Source organism: Podarcis gaigeae (assembly GCF_964106915.1).
Source record: "Podarcis gaigeae genome assembly, chromosome: 6".
Lineage (NCBI taxonomy): Eukaryota > Metazoa > Chordata > Lepidosauria > Squamata > Lacertidae > Podarcis > Podarcis gaigeae.
The window spans coordinates 4,645,480-4,663,709 of record NC_139682.1 but is presented as its reverse complement, the minus strand read 5'-3'; the positions used below and the strand labels follow the sequence as shown (position 1 = coordinate 4,663,709).

The window sequence follows — 18,230 nt, the reverse complement described above, 5'->3', positions numbered from 1 at the left end:
ATAATTCTGCAAACTTTGATCACGGTGCCTCTTACTCAGCTGTCCTCTAAAATAAAAAACTTCCAAATGTGGCAACCTTTCTTCAAAGGGAAATCAAAGCAAAATACTCAAGCTAGTGTGAAAAGTGCGTGGAACAGGTCTCGGTGTTTCAATTTCTGGTAATGGAGTTGAGAGATGACCTAACTTGGGGAGAAAACAGCAAAGACCTGATGAAGAGAGCACAGCAGAGGTTATATTTTCTGAGAATCCTCTGGAAAAACAATCTCTCAAAGGACCTGTTGATGGCATTTTACCATTGTACTGTGGAGAGTGTATTAACTTATGTTCTGTGTGTGTGGTTTGGGAGCCGCATGGTCAGGGAAAAAACAATGCTGTCCAGGGTTGTAAAGACTGCGGGGAGAATAATTGGGTGTACTCTTTCCACCTTGGATCAAATCTATACTTCCAGATGCCATAAGAAAGCTGCAAAGATAGCGCAGGATAGTGCGCATCCCGGAAATGATCTCTTTCAACTTCTGGCTTCTGGAAGAAGGTACAGGGTTACTAAGACTACCCACCTGAGAAACAGTTTCTATCCAAATGTGATTCTGGTTTTAAATGCAGTATAAGGAGTCTCTATAGGAGTATACTTGGACGCGGGTGGCGCTGTGGGTTAAACCACAGAGCCTAGGACTTGCCAATCAGAAGGTCGGTGGTTTGAATCCCCGCGACGGGGTGAGCTCCCATTGCTCGGTCCCTGCTCCTGCCAACCTAGGAGTTTGAAAGTGCAAGTAGATAAATAGGTACCACTCTGGTGGGAAGGTAAACAGCGTTTCCGTGCGCTGCTCTGGTTCTCCAGAAGCGGCTTAGTCATGCTGGCCACATGACCCAGAAGCTGGATGCCGGATCCCTCAGCCAATAAAGCGAGATGAGCACCGCAACCCCATAGTCGGCAATGACTGGACCTAATGGTCAGGGGTCCCTTTACCTTTACCTTATAGGAGTATATTGTATTTTAAAATGGGGTTTCAGAGTTTTAAGGGGGTTTTGAATGCCTGATGTAGATTTTTCAATTTCATTGTTCTGTATGGGACAATGACAATAAAGATATCGTATCGTAAAAATCAGCTGCGGAACGTGCCCCTAGCGTCCGCTGCCTGGGCAAGGAAGGGGCTCAGAAAGGTTGTGTCTTCTGTACTCCTGACATTCCTGTTGGAGAGAGAGAGAGACCAGTTCACCTCCATTTTCCCACACCTGCCAGAGACGCAGAGCTCTCCCCTCTGCTTGGCTAAGGGCTGAATCACAGTTTGTTGGTCCAGCCCATCTGAGGACTCAGTGGAGGAAACCTGGAAGGCATTACACGGCTGTCTTTGCAGGAAGTCTCTCCAAGTTCCGGACCCAGGGAAGCCGGTGAGCCACGCAAGATTAAGAAAAGAGAGCGGATCCCACAAAGCGCCTTTGTTCCTCTCCTGGAACAAATGGATTGGAGGCAGCTGAGGCCGTTTGTCAGGCTGGTTTGCGAGAGGAGTCCAGTTGCAGGTCAGGCAGGCAAGGGAGACAGGTGGGCAGAGGCAACATCAACAGAGCAAACAGAGATAAATAACGCCGTCCCTTCGCTCCCTCCGGACACCCAGGGCTGCTTGCCGGACCGCAATGCCATGCCATATGACTCAGAGAAAGAAAGGGCTCTGGGTACATTTCACACCATAGATTCAAAGCCCTATTATGCCCCGCGGAGGACCTTAAGGTCCACAAATGACAACACTTTGGAGGTCCCAAACGACAAGGTGGTTAGATTGATCTCAACTAGGGCCAGGGCCTTTTCAGCACTGGCCCCGACTTGGTGGAACGCTCTGTCCAAAGAGACTAGGGCCCTGCGGGACTTGACATCTTTTCGCAGGGCCTGCAAAACAGAGCTGTTCCCCCTGGACTTTGGTTCGGACTCAGTCTGACCCTTATGTTTTCCCGCCCCTTACGGTTTTGATCCATGGGCTACTTTTAAAATGAGGCTGCATTTTAAATTGCATTTTAACCTGTATTTTAAATTGTTCCCCCCCTATTATGTTTTTATTGTAATTTTACTGGTGTTAGCCACCCTGAGCCGGGGAGGGTAGGGTATTAATAATAATAATAATAATAATAATAATAATAATAATAATAATAATACCACTTTGCAGAGTCGTGGCTTCCCCCAAAGGATTATGGGAGCTGTCGTTTGTTCTGGGTGCTGAGAGCTCTTAGGGAACCCCCTTTCCCCCTCCCAGAGCTACAGTTCCCAGAGTTCCCTGGGAAGAGGGATTGAATGTTAAATCACTGGAGGCTGAAGGTAAAGATAAAGGGACCCCTGACCATTAGGTCCAGTCACTCTGGGGTTGACGACTCTGGGGTTGCAGCACTCATCTTGCTTTACTGGCCGAGGGAGCCGGCGTTTGTCCACAGACAGTTTCCGGGTCATGTGGCTAGGGGGACTAAGCCGCTTCTGGCGAACCAGAGCAGCACACGGAAACGCCGTTTACCTTCCCACCGGAGCGGTACCTATTTATCTACTTGCACTTTGATGTGCTTTCGAACTGCTAGGTTGGCAGGAGCAGGGACCGAGCAACGGGAGCTCACCCTGTTGCAGGGATTCAAACTGCTGACCTTCTGATCGGCAAGCCCTAGACTCTGTGGTTTAACCCACAGCGCCACCCGCGTCCCACTGTGAAGCTGAAGAGGTGCATAAATGCACTTTTTGACCTGGCACCAGCGCATGTCTGACCACAGGGAAACCTGTCTCCTCGTTGCCTTCCCCTGGGATTATTTCACTTACCAGATTGAGTTTGCTTTGCCCCTCTTCCTTCCTCAACCCTTTCCCCTTTCGTGTCGTAAAGCGTTGAGATTGCTTCATCAATGACACACTTTGGGAAGCTTTCCAGCTGAAGAGCGGGGGCAGAAACGCTCCGTCCGCACACCCGAAAAGAATCCCCCAACATCCTCCTCCTTTTTTGCTGGACAGATGCCCAAACCCCAGGCACTTCCAGATAATAAGAGCTCAAACGTTTGTCTCTAAGGCTCTGGAAGCTGCCGTTTCCCCCTTGCTGACGACAGTGTCCCCCTGTTTTCGCTGCAGGGGTGGGTGTGACCAGTAAGACAGCGACAGGGCTCTCTGTTGAGACAACTCCTTCGCAAGTGGTTCCTTTCGCAACCCCCCTTCCCCTCCGCCGGTCTTTGCAAGAGGAAACTTTTTGGCACGCCACAATTCTTCGGGCAAAATTTATAATCCTCCAGGGGAGCCGATGCCCAGGGTCTTTGCCTCCATGAGCCCTCGCAATGTTTCCTGCGGGCCGGAGGGATGCTTTGATGCTGCGCGGGGAAGCCAGCGGTCTCTCCTGCTCAAGGGAAGGAGCCATCCAGTCTCACCTCCTTCTCTTCCGCCCTGCAGTGACCTCCTGAGGAAATGGCTTTCTCTCCCGAAGCACGTGGCTCCTGCTAGCAGGATCCTTCATCTCTTGTGTTGCATTCATTCATTGCAAAAGGATTCCCTCGCTTCCTCCAATGGTTCTATTTTGTATTTCATTCATTCATTCATTCATTCATCCATTCATTCATTCATTCATAATAACGCAAGGAAAGGCCTGCTGAATCTAGGGCAGCGGTCGGCAAACTAAGGGCCGCGGGCCAGATCAGGCCCAATTGCCTTCAGGATCCAGCCCATAGCTGTCAACCGTCCCTTATTTGGCGGGAAACTCCCTTATCCCAGCACCCTTATTGATGATGTCCCTTAAATTTCCCGGGTTTCAAAGGAAGCAGCTCCTCTCCCTCCCTCCCTCCCTCCCTGCCAGCCAGGGAGGAGGGAGGCTCCAACTGTGTTGTTTGGCTGCCCGGCCCGCCCCCCTCCGGCCTCCTCTCACCAGCCTTGGCCCCCGGGAGCCCCTCCCCGCCAGATTTGTAGTGGTAGACTAGCATAGATGGTCTGATTTGCGGGTTTACTTCAGACGCTATTCCCTCCCTTCCTCCCGCCCCAACTGAGAGCTGCAGATGGAGCACGAGAGAAAAGATACAGAACTGCAGCAGCATCTTTATAACTTGGACTTCGTTTTGCGCGAAAAGTGGTTGCTGCTTGTAGTTATTTAATTGCAGTGTTTCATCAGCTGGTGTCTTGAGCAGCAACCTCTGGAAACGAAGAGCTAAAAACCGGCGCTGCTCTCCCAAATTATCTGGTCCCTTTTAACTTTGTATTTCAGCTGGTTGACTAAAATCCCTTATTTTGGCTGCTGATCCCTTATTTTTGAGGCTGCTGGTCCAATCTGTAAGTTGACAGCTATGATCCGGCCTGCAGACTGTCCATGGATCGGCGTGGAGATTCTGTTCGTTCAGGCTGCGCCACTCTCCCCCCACGCCATTCCATTCCCCCCTCTCTCACCTACACCGTGGCAGCACCTCCTCCCTCCCCCTCCTGGCTTCTCCCCGCCCTGCCTAGAGGAGGAAGGGGGCTGGGCTGAGCTGCCTGAGCACCAATGCACTATTCCATGATTGGGTCGGAAAAACAATCTCTCAAAGGACCTATTGATGGCATTTTACCATTGTACTGTGGAGAGTATATTAACTTATGGTCTCTGTGTGTGGTTTGGAAGCTGCACCGTCAGGGGAAAAACAATGCTGTCCAGGGTTGTAAAGACTGCGGAGAGAATAATTGGGTGCACTCTTCCCACCTTGGATCAAATCTATTCTTCCAGGTGCCATAAGAAAGCTGCAGAGATAGTGCAGGATAGTGCGCACCCCGGAAATGATCTCTTTCAGCTTCTGCCTTCTGGAAGAAGGTAAAGGTAAAGGGACCCCTGACCATTAGGTCCAGTTGTGACCGACTCTGGGGTTGCGGCGCTCATCTCGCTTTACTGGCCGAGGGAGCTGGCGTACAGCTTCCGGGTCATGTGGCCAGCATGACTAAGCCGCTTCTGGCGCACCAGAGCAGCACACAGAAACGTAATTTACCTTCCCGCCAGAGCGGTACCTATTTATCTATTTGCACTTTGACGTGCTTTCGAACTGCTAGGTGGGCAGGAGCTGGGACCGAGCAACGGGAGCTCACCCCGTCGTGGGGATTCGAACCGCCGACCTTCTGATCGGCAAGTCCTAGGCTCTGTGGTTTAACCCACAGCACGAAGGTACAGGGTTATATAAAGACTAGGACTAGCCGCCTGAGAAACAGTTTCTATCCAAATGCGATTTTGGTTTTAAATGCAGTGTAAGGTTGTTTTTATGGGAGTATATTGTATTCAATTATGGGGGTATCAGAGTTTTTAGGGGGTTAACCAGGCTGGGTTGGTTTTCGAATGTCTGGTGTAGATTTTTTCAATTTTGTTGTTCTGTATGGGACAATGACAATAAAAACTATCGGATCGTAGCATTTGAAGCAGCCCCTCTCCGGAGCCAGCCCTTTTGCGCCACTCATCTTCCCTCTGCCACCCCAAGAAGCAGCAGCGGCGGTGGCAGCCCTTGGGAAGGTAAGCACAGCGGCTGGGGCTGGGGAGGAGGACTTCTTGCTTCCCTTCCCTCTTCTTCCAGCCCGCCCCCCAGTGCCGCTTCTCCAGCCCATCACAAGGTCTGAGGGACAGTGGACCAGCCCACAGCTAAAAAAAATTGCCGACCCCTGTTCTAGGGCTCTGGAAAAGCCTGTGTTTGGTTTCCAGCAATGGCAACCAGTGTTTTGGGTGAAAGCTCACTTCTTTCCAAGAGTTCTCCCCTGGCTCGTAAAATGTTATTCTTTTTCGTGATATTCTTGTAAAGAAGCTGGTAAAATGCGGTCTTGACTATGCTACCACTCAGTGGATTTGTAACTGGCTGACTGACCGAACCCAAAGGGTGCTCATCAATGGTTCCTCTTCATCCTGGAGAAGAGTGACTAGTGGGGTGCCACAGGGTTCTGTCTTGGGCCCGGTCTTATTCAACATCTTTATCAACGACTTGGATGATGGACTCAAGGGCATCCTGATCAAATTTGCAGATGACACCAAACTGGGAGGGGTGGCTAACACCCCAGAGGACAGGATCACACTTCAAAACGACCTTGACAGATTAGAGAACTGGGCCAAAACAAACAAGATGAATTTTAACAGGGAGAAATGTAAAGTATTGCACTTGGGCAGCCAGAGGGATAAGAAAAAAAGTAATTCTGTTGTTTGGGGAGGTAATTTCCTGGTTTCCATTGAGAAGCCGCTTTTAATGGAGCCCAGCGATGGAAACAGCTGTATTGGGGCAGCACCAGGTGTTGAAATTTTAAGGTTCGAAACAAGGCAGTTTCGTACGGAGGACATTCCCTCCCTGGCTTCCTGTTGTATCAGAAGAGAGGGGATGATGTTTCCAATCTTAATGCCAGAGAGCAAGTTGATTTCCCCCTTTTCAATGCAAACTGTCCAAATATGTTGCTGAGATCAAGAGCAATCGCATAATTTCAGGACAGTGGCACCATCTGCTGGCGCTCTTGTTAAGGCAGGCACTTCTTCCACATCAAAGACTCTCATTTACAGCAATGGCAATTCCATATGGACTGCTCGTATTAATTCATACATTGATCAGGAAATGGGGAAACATTTTACCGCTGGAGATAAAAGCATGTACATAAACGCCAAAAAGCAATGCAATTCTAAGGGTCAGGCTGTCCATGCGCATTTAAAGCACATTTCTCTCCCACCCAAAATAACGCTGAGAATTGTAGTTTAAGGGTGCTGGGCAGTGCAGGGTAAGCTACAATTCCCAGGATTCTTTGGGGATGTGTACTTTAAATGTATTATTTCAGAGAATTTATACACTGCTTGATTGTAAAAAAAAAAAGACCCTCAAAGCAGTTTGCAAAAAAGATGATAAAATTATCAATACCAAGAATTTTAAACTTTCAAATTGTTAAAGTGAACAAAAGAGAGATGAAAACGTACATCAGCTTTTTAAACATCTATGAGGCCTTGTCTAAAAAATCTTGTTGTTTTTTGCAGGTGCCAAAAAGAGCACAGTGAAGGCACCTGCCTGATGTCAATAAACAGGGAGTTCCAAAGGGTGGATGCTGCCACACATAATAATACTCTGGGCAGCTTCCAACTGAATATTAAAATACAATAACCTATTAAACATTAAAAGCTCCCCTAAACAGGGCTGCTTTCAGATGTCTTCTAAAAGTCTGTTAGTTGTTTTTCTTTGACATCTGGTGGAAGGGCGCTCCAAAGGGCTGGTGCCACCACCGAGAAGGCCCTCTGCCTGGTTCCCTGTAACTTGGCTTCTCGCAGCGAGGGAACCGCCTGAAGGCCCTCGGCGCTGGACCTCAGTGTACGGGTGGAACGATGGGAGAGGAGATGCTCCTTCAGGTATACTGGGCCGAGGCCATTTAGGGCTTTTTAAGGTTAGCGCCAACACTTTGAATTGTGCTTGGAAACGGTCAAATTCTCACAAATGCGGAACGCACAGCTTTGATTTGTGCAGGCATTATTTTGCTTCCTGCCATTTCTAAACCGGGGCTAGCAAGATTGCAGAACAGGCCAATCCCGGGAACAGGAATTGATTTAGCCAGTAAGCCAAGACAGGGCAAAGAAATGAAGCCAGCTGTGGAAGCAACACCTGGAAGTTGCCGGAAGATGCCAGGGCCCAAACACCCTGGGAGGGTCCACCGGTGCCTGAACTCTGCCCCTCTGCTTGCCTAGTCTGTGTGGTTTTCAGCAGGTTGCCAGCAGGTAAGCCTATAGCTAGGGAAGCAGTGTTGTGTAGTGGTTAGCGTGTCCTGGCAAACTAGGGTTCAAAGCTTGGGCCAGTCACTGCCTCTCAGCCTAACCTACCTCACAGGGTTGTTGTAAAGTAGGCACCCCCAAACTTGGCCCTCCAGATATTTTGGGACTACAACTCCCACCATCCCTAGCTAACAGGACCAGTGGGCAGGGATGATGGGAAGTGTAGTCCCAAAACAGCTGGAGGGTTGAGTTTGGGGGTGCCTGTTGTAAAAGCACAAAATGGAGAGGGGTAGTGAAACCATGCGGATAAGCTTTGGCTCCTTGGAGGAAGGGTGAAATATAATAAAAATAAATGATAAAAGCCTCCATGGTTCTAACACCCCCTTCTTTCCCTGCTAAACTCCGAATGGGAGCAAAAGGCCTGACAGGATGGGCAAAATCTTTTCACATTAAGTTACGCATCTCAATCCCGTCTCTCAGTCAGGAGACCCTCAAGGCGGCAACTTTTTAAACAGAATTAAACAATTAAAAACAACAACTTCTGATACATTTTCCTTTATTCATTTATAGGCTTCTCTTCAATCTTTCCAAAGCCTATTGTGAAAAGTCCATAAAAAGTGTTTTACGATATAAAAAACGGTTTTTTAAAAAAAATATACAAAAGCCAATGACTAAAGCCAGGAGGAGAAATTACCTGAGGTAAAAAACAGTCTCTGTTTCTGTTGCGATTCAACAATCTCCTTATCGGAAGCCTGCCAGCCTGAGAGCAAAGCTCATCTCCTTGAGGAACACAAGAAGAGAGTGGCAGGATGAGGCCAACGGCCCGTCTAGTCCAGCATCCTGTTCTCGCAGGGGCCAACCCAAGGCCTGTGGGAAAGCCGCAAGCAGGATTCGAACACAAGATCAACTCTCCCCTCCTGAGGACCGCTTGGTCCCCAGAGCATCCCTACCGCAAATCAGGCAGGGAGGAACCCAGGTAAGTGTGCAAGTCGCTGATGGTGGAGCGGATAATTTTAGCTGGGATGGTCTCTTTGCCCAGGCGCTTGTAGGCTGCGTAACGGTGGCACCCTCCAAAGGAATAGAAGTAGTCGCCCCCTTCTCGGCCTTTGATCCAGAGGACATCTATCGGGGGCACACGGTCACCTTCTTCCTAGGAGGGTAAGAGATGGAGTAAAGGGTGATTCATAAAGAAGGTAAATAATTTTAAAAAGGTGTAGTCATAGGTATAGCAGTGTATTCAAATCTGAAATGTCAAATTGTGTTATTAGTGTTATTATGGTTTTTGTTGTACAGTGGTACCTCGGGTTAAGTACTTAATTTGTTCCGGAGGTCCATTCTTAACCTGAAACTGTTCTTAACCTGAAGCACCACTTTAGCTAATGGGGTCTCCCGCTGTTGCCACGCCGCCGGAGAACGATTTCTGTTCTCATCCTGAAGCAAAGTTCTTAACCTGAAGCACTATTTCTGGGTTAGCGGAGTCTGTAACCCGAAGCGTCTGTAACCCAAGGTACCACTCTATGTGTCTTTTGTGGTTGTTGTTTGTATTGAAAAAATGATTAATTTTTTTTAAAAAGTAAAGGGTTATAGGGACGCAGGTGGCGCTGTGGGTTAAAGCCTCAGTGTCTAGGGCTTGCTGATCGAAAGGTCGGCGGTTCGAATCCCTGCGGCGGGGTGCGCTCCCGCTGCTCGGTCCCAGCGCCTGCCAACCTAGCAGTTCGAAAGCACCTCCGGGTGCAAGTAGATAAATAGGGACCGCTTACCAGCGGGAAGGTAAACGGCGTTTCCGTGTGCGGCTCTGGCTCGCCAGAGCAGCGATGTCACGCTGGCCACGTGACCCGGAAGTGTCTCCGGACAGCGCTGGCCCCTGGCCTCTTGAGTGATATGGGCGCACAACCCCAGAGTCTGTCAAGACTGGCCCGTACGGGCAGGGGTACCTTTACCTTTACCTAAAGGGTGATTCATAAATAAGGTAAATTATTTTAAAAAGGAAGCTGTCTTCAGGGGCGGAGCAAGGTGAGTGCAGACTGCCCTGGGTGTCATCACTGAGGGAGTGTGTGTGACACAAACCCTGGAATCCCTCCCAAAAAATTTTTATTTAAGTTTTCATTTAAGAAAAAACCTGAAACCTTTCTCCTAAGAATAATGTCACCAGGAATCAAAAAAGAAAATAGACCACTTTTTATGTGTGCAACAGTAGCAGCCAGGATCTTAATCGCAAAGAACTGGAAAAGTGACAAAACACCTACAATAAATGAGTGGCAGCTCCAAATGATAGAATATCTACAGACGGCCATGATGACAGGGAGAATTGCCTTCAGATGTCTTCTAAAAGTTAGATAGCTGTTTATTTCCTTGGCATCTGGTGGGAGGGAGTTCAACAGGGCGGGTGCCACCACTGAGAAGGCCCTCTGCCTGGTTCCCTGTAACTTGGCTTCTTGCAGTGAGGAAACTGCCAGAAGGCCCTTGGCACTGGACCTCAGTGTCCGGGTTGAATGATGGGGGTGGAGATGCTCCTTCAGGTATACTGGACCGAGGCCATTTAGGGCTTTAAAGGTAGTGCCAACACTTTGAATTGTGCTCGGAAATGTACTGGGAGCCAGTGTAGGTCTTTCAGGACCGGTCTTCTATGGTCTCAGCAGCCACTCCCAGTCACCAGTCTAGCATTCTGGATTAGTTGCAGTTTCTGGGTCACCTTCAAAGGTAGTCCCACGTAGCGTGCATGGAAGTAGTCTCTGAGATTAAATCTCATGCTCTCCCGATTGAGCTACCAGCTCCCAGGAATGTCCGTTCCACGTGCCTGATTTCTGCATTGCAGGGGGGGGGGGTGGACTACACGATCCTTCGGTTCCTTCCAATTCTACAATTCTATGACCACACGTGCAGGGCCGGATTTAGGTTTGATGAGGCCCATAGCTACTGAAGGTAATGGGGCCCTTTATATGTCCAGTTGTCCTTTGTCAACAGCTTTTTGTGTGTGTTGAATATATATACTTATGGACCTAATAGGTATCTAAAACCATTTGCACATAACAATATATGTGTTTTATCAAAGTAATTGTTGAACTTATCTTATATTTTGGAAATGTACACTCAGTTTTTTTCCCTTTAAATTTTTTTGGGGCCCCCAAGAGAGTGGGGCCCTAAGCTAGACATAGGCAAACTCGGCCCTCCAGATGTTTTGGGACTACAATTCCCATCATCCCTGACCACTGGTTCTGTTAGCTAGGGATCATGGGAGTTGTAGTCCCAAAACGTCTGGAGGGCCGAGTTTGCCTGTGCCTGCCCTAAGCTATAGCTTGTTTAGCTTAGGGTTACTAGATGTCCCTGGCTTCCGGGGACAGCCCCGGATTTGCAAATTTGTCCCCGGGAAACGTGGCAGCGGCAGTGACAGCCTCAGCAGCAGGGAGCCAGCCTGTTACCGCAGTTGGCTCTGGCTGGCTTCAGGAGCTGCTTGCTGCCCGCTGCCGTGGCGCCCACTGTTTTTCCTGCGCCACAGCAGTGAGCAGCTCCTGAAGCAAGCCAGAGCCAACTGTACTACCAGGCCGGCCCCTCCTGGGCAACGGCCGCCCCCCTGTGACTCCCGAGCCTCTCCTGATCTGTCAAAACAAAGGTGGAAGGGGGAAGGAGATCAGGGAAGGCTTGGGAGTCACGGGCAGGTGGCACGCTGTTGCCCAGTTTTTAAAAAACTTGGCGCATTTATGTTTCACAGGGTGCGAAAGAAGGGTTTTGCACCTTTATACAATATGCATGTGTGCTTGGGCCCAGGGTCTTTTGCCTCACCATCCCCACTACTGACCATAGCTGTCAACGTCCCCCTTTTTTTAAAGGGAAATTCCCTTATTCCGAATAGGATTCCTCGCAAGAAAAGGGAAAAGTTGACAGCTATGCTACTGACTCCCTGCTGCTGCTCAGCTTCAAAAAAAAAAAAAAAAAAAGGTGTCCTGATTCATTGAAAAAAATATATCTAGTAACCATACTTTAGCTTATATAGTGGTACCTCGGATTAAGAACTTAATTCGTTCTGGGGGTCCGTTCTTAACCTGAAGTACCACTTTAGCTAATGGGGCCTTCCACTGCTGCTGCGCCGCCAGAGCACGATTTCTGTTCTCATCCTGAAGCAAAGTTCTTAACCTGAAGCACTATTTTTGGGTTAGCGGAGTCTGTAACTTGAAGTGTATGTAACCTGAAGCGTATGTAACCCAAGGTACCACTGTATTGCATTCCACATGGTTCAAATTGTAAGAGGGTAAAAAACAATGTAAGAAATAAAGAAAGCAGTGAAAAAGGCTTGCGTGAGCGCTGGGAAGACCGCTCCCTTTTCTGCCAACTCCATCCGGCCTAGGGGGCGGGGCCTGCGCTCACTGCCCCAGCATAAGAGGCCTGAGAGAGGCCTCCGGGACACGGCTGCTGCTGCTGCTGCTGCTTGCGTGAGCGCTGGGAAGACCGCTCCCTTTTCTGCCAACTCCATCCGGCCTAGGGGGCGGGGCCTGCGCTCACTGCCACAGCATAAGAGGCCTGAGAGAGGCCTCCGGGACACGGCTGCTGCTGCTGCTGCTGCTTGCGTGAGCGCTGGGAAGACCGCTCCCTTTTCTGCCAACTCCATCCGGCCTAGGGGGCGGGGCCTGCGCTCACTGCCACAGCATAAGAGGCCTGAGAGAGGCCTCCGGGACACGGCTGCTGCTGCTGCTGCTGCTTGCGTGAGCGCTGGGAAGACCGCTCCCTTTTCTGCCAACTCCATCCGGCCTAGGGGGCGGGGCCTGCGCTCACTGCCACAGCATAAGAGGCCTGAGCAGCTACCGGCAGCAATGGACACAATGGTTTTAAATGTTTTAATCGCTTTTAATTTGCAGCACTTTAAATGGTGGTTGTTGTTTTTTATAATATTATATTATTTCATTATTTAATTTTTGCTTGGGGTGGGATAAGCATTTAGTCAGGGCTATTGTTTCTTGCTTTGTTTTGTTTTGTTTTGTTCTGTTTTGTTTTATTATTATTATTATTCTGTTAAATTATTATATAGTTTGTATTTTGCCTTTTAAGGGGAAGGGTCATGGCTGCCTGGGAGTGGGCCTCAGCCAATAGATTGGGTGGGGCAGGTTCCACAGGGGGAGATGTATTGGGACACCCGATCTCAGTGATCACGGGCAGGAGGAGGAGTTATGCTAAGACCAGACCATGTCATTACCGAGGAGGCAGGTTTAGTCATTGTTTGAGGACTATCCCTGCCTCCAGGTCTGGTCCTGACCGAAAGGATACAGTAATCAGCAAGGGAAACCCACATGACCTGAAAGTGTTGCTGTGCAATGCCAGGTCAATGATTAATAAAACCACTGCCATCCACGACCTGATTGTGGATGGAGGATTTGATCTGGCATGTGTGACAGAGACCTGGTTGGATGAAGCAGATGGGCCTGTCCTTGCCGCTGCTTGCCCCCCAGGTTTCTCTTACGCACAGCAACCCAGGTCATGTGGGCGGGGAGGGGGGGTTGCAGTGATTTTTAGGAAGTCATTAGTCTGCACCAGGCGTCCTATTGGGAAGACCCAGTTTTCTGAGTGCATGTTCTGGAAGTTGGGCAATAGGGGCAGTACAGGATTCCTACTGGTGTACCGACCTCCCCGCTGCACCAAGGATTCCCTGCCCGAGCTGCTTCAGGTCATGGCGGATATGCTCCTGGAGACACCTAGCTTGGTTGTCCTGGGGGATTTTAACATCCATGCCGACACGACCTTACAAGGGGCCGCTCGGGACTTCGTGGAAAGCATGGCCTCCATGGGGCTGTCCCTGAATAAGTCTGGCCCAACTCATAGCCACGGACATGCCTTAGACTTGGTGTTTACCTCTACGGATGTTGGTGATCTGACATTAACTAAAAGCGAAACAAAAGAAGTGCCATGGTCAGATCACTTCCTGGTGCAACTGGACTTCTCCGCAACCCTTCCCCTTCGCAGGGAGGTGGGACCGATTCGGATGGTCCGCCCCCGCCACTTAATGGATCCAATTGGCTTCCAGAGAGTGGTAGGGGATGCTTTATCCCAAGTTGATGGCCTTTCAGCTGATTCCCTGGTGGCCCGCTGGAATGCGGAGTTAACCAGGGCTATTGACTGTCTGGCTCCGAAGCGCCCTCTCCGATTGCATGGAGCCCGGACAGCCCCGTGGTTTTCCCCGGAGCTGAGGGTGATGAAACAATCGTTGAGACGGCTAGAGCGCCGGTGGCGGAAAACTCATTCTGAATCAGACCGGACACAGGTTAGAGCTCAACGTCGAGCCTACCAAGTGGCAATGGCGACGGCGAAGAGGGCCTTCTTCGCCGCCTCCATTGCATCTGCAGAAAACAGCAGCAGGAGACTTTTTCAGGTGGTTCGCAATCTATCAGAACCACCTGTACCACCGGGGCCTGGTAGGGACCCCAAGATCTCCTGCAATGCTTTTGCAAAGTTTTTTGCAGATAAAATCGCTCAGATTCAGAAGGAGGTAGACTCCACTGTGGGAGCAGGGCCAGGGCGGGAGAGTGCTAGAGTTCTGTCTGGTCCTGTTACATGGGATCAATTCCAATCTGTTACCTCCGAGGATGTGGACAGGCTGCTTGGACGAGTGAAACCGACCACCTGTCTCCTTGATCCTTGCCCATCCTGGCTGATAAAAGCGAGCCGGGAAGGGCTGGGTGATGGGCTCTGTGGGGTGGTGAATGCTTCCCTCTGTGAGGGAGCCTTCCCGGACCCGCTGAAAGAGGCGGTCATTAAACCGCTTCTTAAAAAAACATCTTTAGACCCGGCCAATTTGGCCAACTATCGCCCAGTCTCAAATCTGCCATTCTTGGGCAAGGTGATTGAGCGGGTGGTTGCTGAACAACTCCAAGCACGCCTGGAGGAAACGGACCATTTGGATCCCTTCCAATCGGGATTCAGGCCTCATCATGGGACTGAAACTGCCTTGGTCGCGCTGGTTGATGATCTCCGGCGGGCTAGGGACAAAGGTGAGAGCTGTTTCCTAGTTCTGCTGGATCTCTCAGCGGCCTTTGACACCATCGACCATAACATCCTTCTGGACCGTCTAGAGGGGCTGGGAGCTGGGGGCACTGTCATACAGTGGTTCCGCTCCTTTATCCTGGGCTGTGTTCAGAAAGTGGTGGTGGGGGGATGAGTGTTCAGACCCCTGGGCTCTCACTTGTGGGGTGCCCCAGGGCTCTGTCCTCTCCCCCATGCTTTTCAACATCTACATGCAGCCTCTGGGAGAGATCATCAGGAGGTTTGGGCTGGGTGTTCATCAGTATGCAGATGACACCCAGCTCTACCTCTCCTTTAAATCAGAACCAGTGAAGGCGGTGAAGGTCCTGTGTGAGTGCCTGGAGGCGGTTGGAGGTTGGATGGCGGCTAACAGATTGAGGTTGAATCCTGACAAGACAGAAGTACTGTTTTTGGGGGACAGGAGGCGGGCAGGTGTGGAGGATTCCCTGGTCCTGAATGGGGTAACTGTTCCCCTGAAGGACCAGGTGCGCAGCCTGGGAGTCATTTTGGACTCACAGCTGTCCATGGAGGCGCAGATTAACTCTGTGTCCAGGGCAGCTGTCTACCAGCTCCACCTGGTACGCAGGCTAAGACCCTACCTCCCCGCGGACTGTCTCGCCAGAGTGGTGCATGCTCTAGTTATCTCACGCTTGGACTACTGCAACGCGCTCTACGTGGGGCTACCTTTGAAGGTGACCCGGAAACTGCAATTAATCCAGAATGCGGCAGCGAGACTGGTGACTGGGAGTGGCCGCCGGGACCACATAACACCGGTTCTGAGAGATCTGCATTGGCTCCCAGTATGTTTCCGAGCACGATTCAAAGTGTTGGTGCTGACCTTTAAAGCCCTAAACGGCCTCGGTCCTGTATACTTGAAGGAGCGTCTCCACCCCCATCGTTCAGCCCGGACTCTGAGATCCAGCGCCGAGGGCCTTCTGGCGGTTCCCTCATTGCGAGAAGTGAGGCTACAGGGAACCAGACAGAGGGCCTTCTCGGTAGCGGCGCCCGCCCTGTGGAACGCCCTCCCATCAGATGTCAAAGAGATAAAGAATTACCTGACGTTCAGAAGACATCTTAAGGCAGCCCTGTTCAGGGAAGTTTTTAATATGTAATGCTGTACGGTTTTTAACACTGATTGGGAGCCGCCCAGAGTGGCTGGGGAAAACTCAGCCAGATGGGCGGGGTATAAATAATAAATTATTATTATTATTATTATTATTATTATTATTATTATTATTATTATTAAAAGGCAATTTATAGTAATACCCAGTATGATGGATAGGCCGTATCCCATCTTCAAGAACAAACCCACTGACATGCCATGGATTTCCTGAATGAAACTCAGATCACTGGTGGTCTACCAACCACAATGTGTGTTAGGGCTGGGCGATATATCGTCCAAAACCGGTTTCAAGTCCATATTATGATACTGAATTCATAACTTTTGACCTGGCAATACAGCGGTAACTCGGGTCAAGAACTTAATTCGTTCTGGAGGTCCGTTCTTAACCTGAAACCGTTCTTAACCTTAGGTACCACTTTAGCTGCCGCCCTGCCACTGAAGCACGATTTCTGTTCTCACCCTGAAGCAAAGTTCTTAACCCGAGGTACTATTTCTGGGTGAGCAGAGTCTGTAACCTGAAGCATCTGTAGCCTGAAGCGTCTGTAACCCCAGGTACCACTGTAGTAAATCCGGCACTGCGACACGTGCGAAGATCAGGTTGACCCCCGATTCTCTCTGTGTGTGTGCAGTGGCGTAGCGTGGGTTGTCAGCACCCGGGGCAAGACAAGTAATTTGCGCCCCCTAACCCGTGGATTTGCCCCCCTAACCCTAATCCCCAGATGTGGCGCCCGGTGCGGCCGGCTCCCCCCCTGCACCCCCACGCTACGCCACTGTGTGTGTGTGTGTGTGTGTGTGTGTGCTTTTTGCCTGAAGCCGTACCTTGATGGTCCTCATAAGGCTCTCCACCTTGCCTTCCTCCAAGACAGGTGGGATGGGTCTGATGATCACCTTCATGGGCACCTCGTGGACCGCGGCGATGTTGTCCGAATGGATGCTGCGCCCTGCGCCGCCTTCGCTTGCCATCCTGGCGGCGTTCTCGGCCCCGATGCGCCTCCGCCTTCCCAGATCCGCCCCCAGCAGCGCCCTCCAAGCTCGCGATCTCACTCCCCCCATCCATAGAACGCCGTCCATTTGGTGTGCACCGGATCGCACCACCGCCGGGCCGCGGGGGTGGACGAGAAAGAGAGGAAAAGGAAGAGGAGGCGGAGAAGCCACAGACACACCCCCACCCGCCACTTGCCTGGGCTGCAAGACGCCTTGTGAACCCGATCCCCGACGCCGGGCTTGCAAGAGAGCAAGGGATCCCCGCAGGATCCCGACGCCCGTTCCCCCCTGCAGTCCCGAATGGAAGCGTCCCCTCCGGATGATTCACACGCGCACGTGGGCAAGCGCTTTTCCTGGGCTGGGTCATAAGTTGTTTGGCTGAGTCACGATGAGGCAGCAGAAAAGTCGGCGAAGGAGGAAGCGGATCGCTGCAGCAGCAGCCAAGGCTCGATCTGGACCGGGGATCAGCCCCGGAACCGGTTTCCACTCGTCCTGAGGAAACTGGGGGCGGGGGGGGGGGAGAGAAGGGCCGGGGGGGGGGATTCCTTCGTATGGGGGGAGCCCCGGCACAGGTGGGTTGCTTCCAGCTGCTGATCCTATTGGGAAGAGGGACAATAATAATAAGACAGCTTCCTTTTTAAAATAATTTACCTTATTTATGAATCACCCTTTACTTTTTTAAAAAAATTATTCAATCATTTTTTCAATACAAACAACAACCACAAAAGACACATACAGTGGTACCTCGGGTTACATACGCTTCAGGTTACAGACTCTGCTAACCCAGAAATAGTACCTCGGGTTAAGAACTTTGCTTCAGGATGAGAACAGAAATCGTGGTCCGGCGGCGCAGCGGCAGCAGGAGGCCCCATTAGCTAAAGTGGTGCTTCAGGTTAAGAACAGTTTCAGGTTAAGTACGGACCTCCAGAATGAATTAAGTACTTAACCCGAGGTACCACTGTAATCGTTGTTGTTTAGTCGTGTCTGACTCTTCGTGATCCCATGGACCAGATCACGCCAGGCACTCCTGTCTTCCACTGCCTCCCACAGTTTGGTCAAACTCATGCTGGTAGCTTTGAGAACACTGTCCCACCATCTCGTCCTCTGTCGTCCGCTTCTCCTTGTGCCCTCCATCTTTCCCAACATCAGGGTCTTTTCCAGGGAATCTTCTCTTCTCATGAGGTGGCCAAAGTCTTGGAGCCTCAGCTTCAGGATCTGTCCTTCCAGTGAGCACTCAGGGCTGATTTCCTTCAGAATGGGGAGATTTGATATTGCCGTCCATGGGACTCTCAAGAGTCTCCTCCAACACCAGAATTCAAAAACATCAATTCTTCAGCGATCAGCTTTCTTTATGGTCCAGCACTCACTTCCATACATCACTACTGGGAAAATCCTTTAGGGAAGAGGAATTGATGGTTAGAGACCACTCTGAGAAGAATCGTAGCTCT

General features: G+C 50.5%; 2 protein-coding genes across 3 annotated transcripts in view; both read right to left on the bottom strand.

The window, feature by feature from the left end:
- ANGPT4 (angiopoietin 4) overlaps positions 1 to 18,230 on the bottom strand; it is a 313,202-nt gene that overhangs the window by 52,294 nt on the left and 242,678 nt on the right. The gene's annotated exons all lie outside the window — the stretch shown is intronic.
- Positions 8,210 to 17,177, bottom strand: SRXN1 (sulfiredoxin 1). Its single transcript, XM_083744801.1, has 2 exons — positions 16,618 to 17,177; positions 8,210 to 8,820 (listed from the first exon to the last, which is right to left on the bottom strand). Exons 1-2 carry the CDS (start codon positions 16,867 to 16,869, stop codon positions 8,617 to 8,619), a joined length of 456 nt encoding a protein of 151 aa, XP_083600927.1. The 5' UTR covers positions 16,870 to 17,177; the 3' UTR covers positions 8,210 to 8,616.